General features: G+C 42.1%; 1 protein-coding gene across 1 annotated transcript in view; it reads left to right on the top strand.

Annotated features, from left to right (window-relative positions):
• dnah7 (dynein, axonemal, heavy chain 7) overlaps positions 1–16,141 on the top strand; it is a 213,750-nt gene that overhangs the window by 170,177 nt on the left and 27,432 nt on the right. Inside the window, exons 59-63 of the mRNA XM_064945130.1 lie at positions 3,029–3,229; positions 3,389–3,550; positions 10,174–10,356; positions 12,131–12,268; positions 14,975–15,205. Coding sequence (XP_064801202.1) covers positions 3,029–3,229; positions 3,389–3,550; positions 10,174–10,356; positions 12,131–12,268; positions 14,975–15,205 — 915 coding nt within the window. The remainder of the gene's footprint in view (positions 1–3,028; positions 3,230–3,388; positions 3,551–10,173; positions 10,357–12,130; positions 12,269–14,974; positions 15,206–16,141) is intronic.

Genomic DNA, 16,141 nt, shown 5'->3' with positions numbered 1-16,141 from the left:
TATATTATTTAGTATATATAAAGACAAGGTTAAATCAAGAATAGTCTGATGGGTGACAATATTAGCATATCATTTGTGAATTACAGTTGAAGTCGGAAGTTTACATACAGTTAGGTTGGAGTCATTAACTTGTTTTTCAACCACTCCACACATTTATTGTTCACAAACTATAGTTTTGGCAAGTCAGTTAGGACATCTACTTTGAGCATGACATAAGTAATTTTTTACAGAAAGATTATTTCACTTATAATTCACTGTATCACAATTCCAGCGGAACAGAAGTTTACAAACACTAAGTTGACTATGCCTTTAAACAGCTTGGAAAATTCCAGAAAATTATGTCATGGCGTCAGAAACTTCTAATAGGCTAATTGACATAATTTGCGTCAATTGGAGGAGTACCTGTGAATGTATTTCAAGGCCTACCTTCAAACTCAGTGCCTCTTTGCTTGACATCATAGGAAAATGAAAATAAATCAGCCAAGACCTCAGAAAAATAATTGTAGACCTCCACAAGTTTGGTTCATCCTTGGGAGCAATTTCCAAACGCCTGAAGGTACCACGTTCATCTGTACAAACAATAGTACGCAAGTATAAACACCATGGAACCACGCTGCCGTCATACTGCTCAGGAAGGAAACGCATTCTGTCTCCTAAAGATGAATGTACTTTGGTGCGAAAAGTGCAAATCCATCCCAAAACAACAGCAAAGGACCTTGTGAATATGCTGGAGGAAACAGGTACAGAAGTATATATATCCACAGTAAAACGAGTTCTCTTTCGACATAACCTGAAAGGCCGCTCAGCAAGGAAGAAGCCACTGCTCCAAAACAGCCATAAAAGAGCCTGACTAAGGTTTGCAACTGCACATGGGGACAAAGATCGTACTTTTTGGAGAAATGTCCTCTGGTTGGATGAAACAGAAATAGAAATGTTTGGCCATAATGACCATTGTTATGTTTGGAGGAAAAAGGGGAGGCTTGAACACCATCCCAACCATGATGCATGGGGGTGGCAGCATCATGTTGTGGGGGTGCTTTGTTGCAGGAGGGACTGGTGCACTTCACAAAATAGATGGCATCATGAGGAAAGAAAATGATGTGGCTATATTGAAGCAACATCTCAAGACATCAGTCAGAAGTTAAATCTTGGACGCAAATGGGTCTTCCAAATGGACAATGACCCCAAGCATACTCAGGTATGCTTTGAGGGACTCCCATGTGGAAGTGCAGGACATAGGTGGGGTTGAATTAATTTCTAGAAATCAAAATGACACTACTTCTCTGAGAGGAAAATGGAGTTAAGATGCCATTGACAACACACGCTGGGGAAACTCTAGCTCAAGCACTAAGTGTGAATGGTCAGAAATAACAGTACTCTCATAAGTACACCTCTGAAGGTAAGGCAGAAGTTTTTTGTCCAAAAATAGGTAATCGATGCAGGAGTACATTTGATGAAATAAAAAAAATAAAAAAGGAATACTGTCTATCTGTAGGGTGGAGGAAATGTCAGGCCTCACACACAGCATATTTCTGAAGAAAATCTTGAACAAGGTACACTTAGAAGTGACTGTAGTGAGTGCTAGTCAAGAACTGGGGATATTGTACAGTTGAAATCACCCCCTAAAATCAACAAATGGGAATCAAAATTGGGTATAGCAGATAAAAAGGTAGAAATGGAACTTGAATCATCCCAATTGGGAGCATAAACACTAGCCAAAACAAGAGGGATAGAAAACAGTTTAACAGTTCCTATGAGGTATCGTCCCTTAGGATCAGGAATAGCCTCAGAAGCTATAAAGGGAGTAGATCTATCAACCAAAATGGCAGCACCTCTTGATTTACTATGAAAGAGTTGACCAACTCACCAGTCCTCAAGTGAGTCTTATGTAGAAATGCTAAATTTGCATTCAAACCCTTTAAATGTGTCAGCACCCTCTTACATTTCACAGGGTTGTTAGCGCCTTTGATGTGCCACAAAATGTCCTTGATGGTATTATTTCGGCCACCCTGAGCATTCCCGTTATACAACCCTGTCATTAGAGCATAGAGTGGAAAAGCAATGAATACCCAAAAGACCCAGGATAACTTGTCTCAGGGTAATAATGTACTGTGTAAGAGAAACTCAGCAAAAAAAGAAACGTCATCTCACTGTTAACTGTGTTTATTTTCAGCAAACTTAACATGTGTAAATAACATAACAAGATTCAACAACTGAGACATAAACTGAAGAAGTTCCACAGACATGTGACTAACAGAAATTGAATAATGTGCCCCTGAACAAAAGGGTGGTCAAAATCAAAAGTAACAGTCAGTATCTAGTGTGGCCACCAGCTGCATTAAGTACTGCAGTGCATCTTCTCCTCATGGACTGCACCAGATTTGCCGGTTCTTGCTGTGTATAATTTTGTACGCCCAATTTTGAAATATCCAATAAATGTCGTTCCACTTCATGATTGTGTCACACTTGTTGTTGATTCTTCACAAAAAAATACAGTTTTATATCTTTATGTTTGAAGCCTGAAATGTGGCAAAAGGTCGCAAAGTTCAAGGGGGCCGAATACTTTCACAAGGCACTGTATCTCTGTCCTTGAAAGCTCAGAGTGGTATTGCGGGCTCATTGGAGAATCTCCATCTTTTCATGGAAGAAGTGCACTCGAAGAATGAGGTCACGGTGCCTCTCACCGTCCCGGGGCTTTGGTGCTATCCCTAAATTATAGATTTAACCATGGTTTGAGGTTAAATAGTTTGTTTACATTTGCTTTGTTTACAAACATTGGAGTAAAACGAGCTTATATTTTGGGCTTTGATGGGGTACGACTGTTGAACTAAGCTCATGAGTCATTTTCTAAGTTATATTCTTCAAGAATCAATGAGTACATACATCCAAAAATGGATGTAGCAACTGCTGATTGCCTCTTTAAGTCAGAGTCCCCAATAATAGCTTTACAGTATAAGGGGTATAATACACTGATAAACATTTGTCTGTTAGTATACCCCAATGTCTCTACCCTGTGTGCCTCTGTTAGGAGCTGAACCCTGACACCACCCATCCAGACTTCCGTCTGTGGCTGACCAGCTATCCCTCGCCCACCTTCCCTGTGGCAGTGCTTCAGAACGGGGTGAAGATGACCAATGAGGCGCCAAAAGGCCTTCGCGCCAACATCGCCCGCTCCTTCCTCATGGACCCCATCTCCGACCCCGAGTTCTTCTCCAGCAGCAGCAAGCCGGTGTGTGTCTGCCTGTGGATGTGTCTGTCTGCCTATGTGTGTGCGTGTATATATCTACAGTACATATTTGTATGTCAGATTGTCCCTCTAAATCTATAATGATGTAGAAAGATGATCTAGTGATCTAAATGTGTGTGTGTGTTTGTGTGTCTCTCACAGGGTGTGTTTAAGAGGCTGCTGTATGGCCTGTGCTTCTTCCACGCGTTGATCCAGGAGAGGAAGAAGTTTGGTCCCATGGGCTGGAACATTCCGTATGAGTTCAATGAAACCGACCTGAGGATCTCTGTCCAGCAGCTCCATATGTTCCTAGAGCAGTATGAGGTACATACTATACACTACATACCCCACACAAACACACACAGAGTTTCATGACTCTCAATAAAAATGCACACACACATACTTTTGTGTTATTGGCCCTAATTTATTATTTCTACGAATTGAATTGAGCAATGCAACTGTCCTCTATTGTGGAAGTGCAAAAATGTATCAAGCTGACCCCCTGGCATGTATTTTTATGACTTTTTAAAATATTGGTTAGTTCCCTGTTGTAGTTCCGGATGTCCATTTTGAAAACATATTGACCCCGGCTACAGGTAACTGCTAAAATAATGGATACAAAGTATATTGGAAGTAGGTGCCTCCACACAGGTGTGGTTCCAGACTTAATTAAGCAATTAACATCCCATCATGCTTGAGGTCATTATTTTCGCTACCATGTCCCCATAGGATGGCAGTGATCATTGAATGGTTTGATGAGCATGAAAATGATGTAAACCATATGCCATGGCCGTCTCTGTCACCAGATCTCAACCCATTTGAAGACTTGTGGGAGATTCTGATAAAATGCACAATATTTGTGGAAAAAGTAATTGTCAACCACATTAAATAGTCAGTGTCAACCTAATGTGTGGGTTGTGTTTCTTGTCTCTCTCTCTCTCTCATATACATTATTGGCTGCTTTCCAAATGGCACCATATTCTCCAGTGGTCTAGTACTCGTGTCCAGGACTCAGACTCGAAGTCCAGTTTTCATGACTCGTTTCATGACTTGTGACTCGACTTAGACTTGAGCGTTGGTGACTTGGACTCATACTCGCCTTCTTGACCGTTGGTGACACGGACTTGGACTCGGATTCTTGGACTCGCACACACAGCCTACATCAGCTGGTGAGCTGCGGGGCAACAAGCGATGAGTGTGGGCAGACATGCAGGCAGGCTGCGCTCCGGCTCCGCCTCTGATCATACATGTCGTGAAGGCGGCGCTTTTGTTTCCCGTAGCTAACCAGTCACCAGCCTTTAGTTTAGCTACCCTTTGCCTGGTTAAGAAACACAAGCTGCTTTACTAAATTAAAAAACAATACCATTGAGTTTACTCGTAAAACAACAGTATAGCTATGTTTGTCTCTCTTCCCCTTGAGTATAGAAAAGTAGGTTGTCTTTAAGTACGTTGTCTTGCTCAACCCTCCCACTTTCCCAATTGCATTTCATAGCCAGGTTCTGATACGTCTCTTTCTTTTCTATGAAGAAAACAGCTTGTTTCTAGCCCTAACCATTCAAAGGTATAACCCTTATTACCTGTGCTACATTTTGTTCTTTGTATCGTGCATTGGCGGTCTGCATTTTACATTTATAAACCATATTGACTAAATAATTAATCTTGCCACTACACTAAATCTGACTGGGTAAATAACTACATTTTGAGTTAATGTTGACCCTGTGAATCAGACTTAAGCTCTTGGACCAGGACTCGAGCACTGGGACTCGGACTTCAGCCATATGGAATTGTGACTCGACGATTGGGGACTCGGATGTTGATTCGGACAGGAGCACAGGGGGACTTGGGACTCGACACCGACTCGAGGTTTAGTGACTCGACTACGTCACTACTATTCCTTATACAGTGTCTTTGGAAACTATTCAGGCCCCTTGACTTTTTCCACATTTTGTTACGTTACAGCCTTATTCTAAAATGTATAAAACAAATATATAATTGCAATCTACATGCAATACCCCGTAATGACAGTGAAAATAGGTTTTTAGAAATGAAAAAAACAACAAATACCTTATTTAAATAAGTATTCAGACCCTTTGCTATGAGACTTGAAGTTGAGCTTAGGTGCATCCTGTTTCCATTGATCATCCTTGAAGTGTTTCTACAACATGATTGGAGTCCACCCGTGGTAAATTCAATTGATTGGACATGACACACACCTGTCTATATAAGGTCCCATAGTTGACAGTGCATGTCAGAGCAAAAACGAGGCCATGAGGTCGACGGAATAGTCCGTAGAGGAAGAGTGGTACCGGAGATGGCTTCCGTTTTACGGACTCCTAACCAATTCTGCTATTGTGAGTTTTTTCACCTTATTTGGAATTTATTTTGTACATAATGTTTCTGCCACCATCTCTTATGACTGAAAATAGCTTCTGGCTATTAGAACAGTGATTGCTCATCTCGTACTGGACGAAGATTTTTTTATTTAATGAGTCAGATGCAAAGGATTTACTTCAGACACCAGACAAGGCTCAAATCCCTGCCATTCGTATGAAGAAGAGACAGAAATATAGGGGTTGTAGGTCGGAGTGCCTTGTTAGAATCCGACAGCGAGTGTGTGACCGCCTCAACCATCAGTCCTATTAGCCAACGTGCAATCATTAAATAATTAACTGGATGAGCTCCGGTCAAGACTATCCTACCAACGGGTCATTAAAAACTCTATCTTATGTTTCGTTCATGGCTGAACGATGACATACAACTGGCTGGGTTTTCCATGCATCAGCAAGAGGGAACAGCTGCCTCCGGGTAATGCAAGGGGTCGTGGTCTGTGTATATTTGTCAGTAACAGCTGGTGCACAAAATCAAATATTAATGAGGTCTCAAGGTTCTGCTCGCCTGAGGTAGAGTGTCTCATGATAAGCTGTAGACCACACTATCTACCAAGAGATTTTACATCTATATTTTTCATAGCTGTCTATTTACCACCACAAACCGATGCTGACACTAAGACCGCACTCAACGAGCTGTATAAGGCCATAAGCAAACATGAGAGAGGCGGCGCTCCTAGTGGCCGGGGACATTAATGAAGGGAAACTTAAATCAGTTTGACCTTATTTTTACCAGCATGGTACATGTGCAACCAGAGCGAGAAAAAAACTCTAGACGTCCTTTACTCCACACACACAGAGGCAAAAAAAGCTCTCCCTCGCCCTCCATTTGGGAAATCTGACCATATCTCTATCCTCTTGATTCCTGCTTACAAGCCAAAACTAAAGCAGGAAGTACCAGTGACTCACTCAATACGGAAGTGGTCAGATTATGCAGATTTTAAGCCACAGGACTGTTTTGCTAGAACAGTCTGGAATATGTTCCGGGAGTTCTTCCGAGTACACCACATCAGTCACTAACTTCATCAATAAGTGCATCGATGATGTCACCCCCACAGTGACCGTACATTCATACCCCAACCAGAAGCCATGGATTACAGGAAACATCCTCACTGAGCTAAAGGGTAGAGCTACTGCTTTCAAGGAGCGGGACTCTAACCCGGACGCTTATAAGAAATGCCCTCCGATGAACCATCAAATGGACAAATTGTCAATACAGGACTAAGATTGAATCCTACTACACTGGCTCTGACACTCGTCGGATGTGGCAGGGTTTGCAAACTACTACAGACTACAAAATGAAGCACAGCCGCGAGCTGCCCAGTGACACGAGCCTACCAGACGAGCTAAATGACTTATATGCGTCCTCCGAGGCAAGCCTGCATGAGATCACCAGCTGTTTCGGACGACTGCGTGATCGCGCTCTCCGTAGCCCATGTGAATAAGACCTTTAAACAGGTCAACAATCACAAGGCCAAAGGGCCAGATGGATTACCAGGATGTGTACTTTGAGCATACTCTGAGCAACTGGCAATTGTCTTCACTGACATTTTCAACCTGTCCCTGACTGTCTGTAATACTAACATGTTTCAAACAGACCACCATAGTCACAGTGCCCAAGAACACCAAGGTAACCTGCCTAAATGACTACCGACCCATAGCACTCTGTTGTCATGAAGTGCTTTGAAAGGCTGGTCATGGCTCACATCAACACCCTTATCCCAGAAACCCTAGACCCACTCCAATTTGCATACTGCCCCAACAGATCCACAGATGACGTAATCTCAATTACACTCCACACTACCCTTTCCCACCTGGACAAAAAGAACACCTACTTGAGAATGCCTACATTGACTACATCTTAGAGTTCAACACCATAGTGCTCTCGAAGCTCATCATTAAGCGAAGGACCCTGGGACTAAATACCTCCCTCTGCAACTGGATCCTTGACTTCCTGATGGGCTGCCCCCAGGTAGTAAGACTAATAACACATCTGCCAATGTGATCCTCAACATGGGGGCCCCTCAGGGGTACATGCTCTGTCCCCTCCTGTACTCCCTGTTCACCCATGACTGCATGGCAAAACACGACTCCAACACAATTATTAAGTTTGCCGAAAACAAAACAGTGGTGGGCCTGATCACCGACAACAATGAGACAGCCTATAGGGAGAAGGCCAGAGACCAGACAGTGTGGTGAAACCTCTCCCTCAACGTGATCAAGACAAAGGAAATTTTATTTTTATTTTTTTATTTTACCTTTATTTAACCAGGCAAGTCAGTTAAGAACAAATTCTTATTTTCAATGACGGCCTGGGAACAGTGGGTTAACTGCCTGTTCAGGGGCAGAACGACAGATTTGTACCTTGTTCGTGGGATTTGAGCTTGCAACCTTCCGGTTACTAGTCCACCACTCTAACCACTAGGCTACCCTGCCGCCCGAAATGAACGTGGACTACAGGAAAAGGAGGGCCGAGTATGCCCCCATTTTCATCGACTGGGCTGAAGGTTGAGAGCTTCAAGTTCCTTGTTGTCCACATTACCAACGAAAGGTCCAAACACACCAAGACAGTCGTGAAGAGGGCAGAGGGCCTATTCCCGCTCAGGAGACTGAAAAGATTTGGCGTGGGTCCTCAGATCCTCAAATAGTTGTACAACTGCACAATCGAGAGCATTCTGACTAGTTGCATCACCGCCTAGTATGGCAAATGCTTGGCCTCCGACCGCAAGGCACTACAGAGGGTAGTGCTTCAGCCCAGTACATCACCGGGGCCAAGCTTCCTGCCATCCAGGACCTCTATACCAGACTGTATCAGAAGACCCAAGAAGGCCCAAGAAATTGTCAAAGACTCCAGCCACCATAGACTGTTCTCTCTGTTACTGCATGGCAGAGCTCCAAGTCTAGGTCCAAAATGCTTCTTAGCAGCTTCTACCCCCAAGGCATAAGACTCCTGAACAGCTAACCAAATGGCTACCTGGACTATTTGCGTTTTTACGCTGCTGCTTTTCTGTTTATTATCTATGCATAGTCACTTTACCTCGACCAACATGTACTTATTACCTCAATTAGCTTGACTAACCTGTGCCCCCGCACATTGACTCTGTACCGATACCCCCTTTATATAGCCTTGTGACTTTTATTGTATTGTTTCTTTTTAATTATTTTTAATTTGTCTATTTCCTTATTTTTATTCATTCATTGTTTACTTCAGTTTATTTAGTAAATACTTAACACTTTGTTGGTTAAGGGTTTGTTAGTAAGCATTTCACTGTAAGGGTACACCTGTTGTATTCGTTGCATGTGACAAATCAAATTTTATTTGATTAGATGTTTTTATTTAGAGCTCCAAAACAGAGTTGTGTTGAGGCAGGCACACAGCCAAGACAACGCAGGAGTGGTTTTGGGAAAAGTCTCTGAATGTCCTTGAGTGGCCCAGCCAGAGCGCGGACTTGAACCCTATCTAACATCTCTGGAGAGACCTGTAAGTGGCTGTGCAGTGATGCTCCCTATCCAACCTGACAGAGCTTGAGAGGATCTGCAGAGAATAATCGGAGAAACTCTCCAAATACAGGTGTACCAAGCTTGTAGCGTCATACCCAAGAAGACTCTAAGCTGTAATCGCTACCAAAGGTGCTTCAACAAAGTACTGAGGAAAGGGTCTGAAAGTGTTTTCTTTTTTTGGCTAAATAAATTTAAAAAACTATTTTTGCTTTTCATTATGGGGTCTTTTGTGTAGATTGATGAGGGGGAAAAAATGTTTTAAGCAATTTTAGAATACGGCTCGTTCTCTCACTCGTTCCAATATGATCTATATCTACAGTAAGTGTACATGTGGGTACCAACTGACATTTACAAGTGCTTTTGCTGCACTCGAGTCTCATCAGCCCGATTCAAAACCCCCTTGACATTTAAAAACCACAGAAAGTACTCCGTTGCCCTTCTCAACCCCCTTCCTACAAAACAAGTTCTGAAGAAACTGATCAAGAGGCATCTTTGAATATGCTGACATTTTCCCTTATAACCAAAGAGCCACCTGCAACATTTGCAGGGGAAATTTTCATCCACAATGCCATGGACAGTGGTTTCCCCCTGTCTACCTTTACATTTCTCCCAAACTTTAAAGTTCTATTCGACCTCTACTGTCACTTGTGCAACTATATCACATATTGAAAAATTGCTGTTTTGTCACCAGCTGAAAGGAGATGTTTTCATTGGGGTACTGAATTTGAATAATTCAGTGCTTCTTTAAATACCTTCAAACACACTGCATTGAGTTGACACTGACCCATATCTAAATGTCATCCCATTGGGAATGAATGTTAGCATCTGAAATGGCACCCTATTCCATATATAGAGCACAACTGTTGTCCCTATGTGGGCCTTGGTCAAAAGTAGTGCACTATGAAGGGAATAGATAGGGTGCCATTTTGGATGTAGCTCATGAATCCCTATGCACCCCCTACACAGACATATGCATCCCCTGGTCAAAAGTAGTGCACTATATAGGGGATATGGTTAAATTTCAGACCGCTCATGACTCCCTCTGCCCACCCTACATAGGAAGTGCCCTTTGAAGCCATCCACTACATGACTGGTGAATGTAACTACGGTGGCCGCGTGACGGATGACTGGGACCGGCGGACGCTGCGCACCATCCTGACGATCTTCTACACCCCCAAGATTCAAGACCCTGACTACAAGTTTGACCCCAGCGGCCTGTATTACTCACCACCGGAGGGAGACGTAAGGAACAACTTCTCATATGGTTGAAATGTACAGTGGGGCAAAAAAGTATTTAGTCAGCCACCAATTGTGCAAGTTCTCCCACTTAAAAAGATGAGGCCTGTAATTCTCATCATAGATACATTTCAATTATGACAGACAAAATGAGAAAATAAATCCAGAAAATCACATTGTAGGATGTTTAATGAATTTATTTGCAAATTATGGTGGAAAATAAGTATTTGGTCACCTACAAACAAGCAAGATTTCTGGCTCTCACAGACCTGTAACTTCTTCTTTAAGAGACTCCTCTGTCCTCCACTCGTTACCTGTATTAATGGTACCTGTTTGAACATGTTATCAGTATAAAAGACACCTGTCCACAACCTCAAACAGTCACACTCCAAACTCCACTATGGCCAAGACCAAAGAGCTGTCAAAGGACACCACAATTGGTGGCTGACTAAATACTTTTTTGCCCCACTGTATTTGTGTACTTTGTGAAAGTGAGAACACAAAAAATTCCACATAGTTATTATTCCCATTATTCCAATCGCTCTAGCTCCATAACGTTTTAAGTTTTAAATGTCACATTTTCTTTAGGAAATGTCCTTTTCTAGTTTATACTTTATTCATCCAGGTGAGTCCCATTGAGATCGAAATCACTTTCTCGGGGGAGCCTTGGTAAATTGAAATGGACTGTTCGCCTAAATCGCAAAGCTGTTTATTCTATGGTTGAAACTAAAGGGATGTTGCACCCCAATATCAAAACATTTACTTGAAAGTAGAGCAGGGTTCTCCAACCCTGTTGCTGGAGAGCTACCATCCTGTAGGTTTTCCAACCGTAATCTAGTGCACCTGATTCTAATAATTAACTGGTTGATAATCTGAATCAGGTTAGTTACAACTAGGGTTGGAATGAAACCTACTGAGGGTAGCATCCAGGAATAGTGTTGGAGAGCCCTGAAGTAGAGGTGAACTGTACCTTTAAGATCTGAGAAAGATCGGATATAACTCTGGGATTAATCAACACAGGCATGTTCATATGTATTATTCATGCCCATCTGTGCATGAAACATGTACATTGCTTCCACTTAATATAATGCGAAGACACATTACGTATTCATTCATTTCAGTTATGATGTATTTTGTCTTCCCTTATTAAATATGATATTTGTCCATTGGGGCGGCAGGTAAGCCTAGTGGTTAGAGCGTCGGACTAGTAACTGAAACGTTGCAAGAGCGAATCCCCGAGTTGACAAGGTAAAAATCTGCTCCTGAACAAGGCAGTTAACCCACTGTTCCTAGGCTGTCATTGAAAATAAGAATGTGTTCTTAACTGATTTGCCTAGTTAAATAAAGGTAAAATAAATCAAAGTTATCGTTGTTAATGAGTAAAGAACAAATATTATGATGTGAGATTTTAGGAACAGTCAACATGAAGGCATAAAATACTATGGAACTACACTTTAAATGGTCTAGCTCTGGCGAACTATAGACGTAAAGAGACAGAGAAGTCAAGAAAGTCAGTTGAGGTGATTTAAGTAGTACATTAACTTGTTCAAGAAAGTTCACTTTTGGAGGTACCTTTAAGTCATTAACGAGACACGGCGGCCACTGCCAGTCGTGTCATTTAATTTATTTGTGAGAACAATTATAATATATGCACAATTTTATTTGGCATTTTCCTAAACCCCATATTTTATTCATGAACTTTCATTTACATAGTCATTATTCTAAATGTCACCAATCTATCTATGTCACCAACCCCCCCCCCCCCCCCCCCCTTCTGCAGTATAACAGTTACATAGACTACACCAAGGCACTGCCTCTGAATCCGTCTCCTGAGATTTTTGGTATGAACGCCAACGCTGATATCACCAAGGACCAGTCCGAGACGCAGCTGCTCTTCGATAGCATTCTGCTCACACAGGTATGGCCAGCAAACTCACCACAATAGATCATTGTAGTGCCTTTACACACACACATATTATACACACACCCTTGATTTGTACTATAGGGATGCAAAGATATGGAATACAAAGTAAGCTCACCAACATTTTGGCACAGTGAATCCCAGTTTTCAGATGAGTCATGATTGTTGTCCTAATCTGCCATGTCCTACCATGGCATGCTCATGGCAGTGTTATATGCCATGCTCTCTTACAACCATTTTCAAATGACAGTATAGGTTTTATGACAGCTACTTAGAGCAAAGTGGTAGCCATATGGTCCACCTCCATACAACTGTGAACTCACTCAAGTCATATGTAGAGTGACGCTCAATAGCAGGGTGTTTTGGCTTGGGGTCTATTGAAACAGTGGTAAAGTTAGCACAGCCCTTTCTTTCCGTTGGCAGTGAATTTGGAGGTACATCATAAACCAATGCAAAGCACACCTTCTTGTCACCTATCCCAGATGTCCCAAATCTTGTATGTCATTTATTATCATGGCATGTTTCCAAACTCAGACCAAACCCATGTGTGTGTGTGTGTGATGCGGTGCATGTACGCATGCATATGCACACACACACACACACACACACACACACATCTTACCTATTTTATCAGTATCTTTGCCAGACTTTAATATTTGATTCCCTTCCATTAAACTGTACCATGCAATATTAATTAGGAAGAAAAGTTATTTGTACAGCGATATCTCCCTCCAAAAAACTAAACTCCCTTTCGTGTAAATGCGATGCATTGTCTGCCTTTGACGGAGTATGATAACATGGGTGTGACAATCACTGGCTTTGGAGAAACTTTGTGATCCCAGTATCATGACCCAAGGCGAGGCCCAAATGCAGACACAGGAGCCATAAGGTTGGAGTCTTACTATGTTTATTAATCCAAAAGGAGTAGGCAAGAGAATGGCTGTGGACAGGCAAAAGGTCAAAACCAGATCAGAGTTCAGGAGGTACAGAGTGGCAGACAGGCTCGTGGTCAAGGCAGGCAGAATGGTCAGGCAGGCGGGTACAAAGTCTAGAAACAAGGCAAGGGTCAAAACTGTGAGGACTAGGAGAAATGCAAAAAGCAGGAGAACAGGAAAACTGCTGGTTGACTTGGAAACATACAAGGTGAACCGGCACAGAGAGACTGGAAACACAGGGATAAATACACTGGGAAAAATCAGCGACACCTGGAGGGGGTGGAGACAATCACAAGGACAAGTGAAACAGATCAGGGTGTGACACTCACGTCTCATACTCCATGAAAGCTCTCTTTGAGTCGGCCCAAGTTACTAACTCATAGAAGCTTAGCTTACATCTATCACAACCACTCGCAGTAGAACTCTAAAGGAGTGAACATCACCCAATGGGTGACAGAAATTGAGATATTTTTAGAGTCTACAGCTGGAGTTTAAAAAAAAAAAAAATGTTTAGCTTTGCTGAAAATTAGGCAGCCAAAAGATTAGGGCTAACTGCTCAGGCATAATGGCTCACAAATAGACACACACAGACACACAAACGCACACCACACACACATATGCACACATACACTGAGTATACAAAACATTAAGAACACCTGCTCTTTCTATGACCATGGACTGAGCAGGTGAACACAGGTGAAAGTTATGATTCCTTATTTATTGTTAAATCCACTTCAATCAGTGTAGATTAAGGGGAGGAGACAGGGTAAAGAAGGATTTTTAAGCCTTGAGACAATTGAGACATGGATTGTGTATGTGTGCCATTCAGAGGGTGAATGGGCAAGACAAAAGAATAGTTCACCACCCACAGGACATCCAGCCAACTTGGCACAACTGTGGAAAGCATTGGAGTCTACATGGGCCAGAATCCTTTCGACACCATGTAGTTCTGCTATTCTGAGGGCAAAAGTGGGAGAATGCAACTCAAATATTAGGAAAATGGTCTCAGCCAAGGCTCCTCTACTTAAAAAAAAGAATGTACAATTAGGACTCAATGAAGCCTAATCTTGATTCATACTTATCGTCTTCACTAAGATTAATAATAGTTGCAGTCAAGCGTGAACTTTATTAGCAGCTAATACGGGACCATTACTCTGAATGACCAATAAACAGGAAGATGCTCCATGTGGAATGAAGCAGCTATTTGTCATTCCTACTGTAACCCCAACTATCATCTAATGATTATCCATTACCGCTGGGTCGTGACAGCGCTACCAGTGAGTAAATATGGCAAGTAGGAAAATAACCATTCTTTAGAATGAATTACTTTGAAAAGTTGAGGGAATTGTTTTTTATTTGTTTCCCTGGCACTCCAGACTTATGCAAGAAAGGGATTTGAAATGTCATGATGACACTTGTTGGTAACCAAACCTGTGTGTGTGTTTGTGTTTGCAGGGAGAGTTAACAGTAAGTACCGCTGAGGCCTTGGACCTCAGTGAGCATTACAGATAAGTAAAGCACAGGGCTTAGACTCAAGGGAGAAAAAAGAGTAAGTACAGATAAATTGATGCAGTACCTGTGTGTAGTCAGAATAATCTTGAGTTGTTGAAGGTTGTAGTTGGATTTTCATGATAGGGCCTTGGAAGAGACTAACACTGGTAAAATAAAAATTGAAATGTTTTTTTTTTCACCTACAACATACCACTAAGTAGCACACAATTGTATTTGTTGTCCAAACTCACGCACACTAACTTCTTTCTCCTGTCAGTCACGTTCCTCAGGCGGTGACGCCAAGTCATCAGACGACATGGTGTATGACGTGGCTGCAGACGTCCTCAGCAAGCTGCCACCCGACTTTGACATTGAGGCATCCATGCGCCGCTTCCCCACCAGCTACAACCAGAGCATGAACACAGTGCTGGTGCAGGAGATGGGCCGCTTCAACAACCTGCTCAGGATCATCCGAGACTCCTGCATCAACATCCAGAAAGCCATCAAAGTAAGGAGAACATTAACCTAATGTACAGGCGTAAAAGAAACACTTGAGCAGGGTCAAAATAAACCGGAAGCATCGGATTTTCAGGCTTTGCCTCTATGCTTTCCCTCTAAACCAGATGCATAGTGCGAAATCCAAACTACAGAATTATAAATATTTAACTTTCATAAAATCACAAGTGTAATATATTAAAATAAAGCTGAACTTTTTGTTAATCCAGCCGCTGTGTCAGATTTCAAAAAGGCTTTACGGCGAAAGCACACCATGCGATTATCTGAGGACAGCGCCCTGCATACAAAAGCATGAAAAACATATTTCAACCAGGCAGGTGCGCCACGAAAGACAGAAATAGCGCTATAATAAATGCCTTACCATTGAGGACCTTCTTCTGTTGGCACTCCAAAAGGTCCCAGATACATCACAAATGGTCCTTTTGTTCGAGAATGTCCTTATTTATATCCATAAAAAGTTTAGCTGGCGCGCTTCAGTCAATAATCCACCCAGTTTCCCTCCATCAAAATGCATACAAAATTAATCCCGAACGTTACTAATAAACTTTTGCAAACATGTAAAACAACGTTTATAATCAAACCTTTGGTACCCTAATACTGAAATAAACGATAAAATGCAAGACAGATAATAGTTATTGTCTTTACCAGAGAAAAATACCAAAGAACTTCGCTCGCTTCCACGTTCTTGGAAACACTACAACCAAAATTGGAGCCATCTAGAAAAACTAAAATTTCTGGCTCATTCTTCCAAAAACCAGCCTGAAACTGTTTCTAAAGACAGACATCTAGTGGAAGCCCTAGGAACTGCAATCTGGGAGAATTTCGCCTGATAATAAAAGTAACAGCCATTGAAATCTGTGGTAGGCTGAATTTTTTTTGGGGGGGGGTGGTTTGTCCACGGGGTTTCGCCTGCCATATCGGTTCTGTT

Source organism: Oncorhynchus masou, chromosome 29, assembly GCF_036934945.1.
Source record: "Oncorhynchus masou masou isolate Uvic2021 chromosome 29, UVic_Omas_1.1, whole genome shotgun sequence".
Taxonomy (NCBI): Eukaryota; Metazoa; Chordata; class Actinopteri; order Salmoniformes; family Salmonidae; genus Oncorhynchus; species Oncorhynchus masou.
This window is presented reverse-complemented; position numbering and strand designations above follow the sequence as displayed.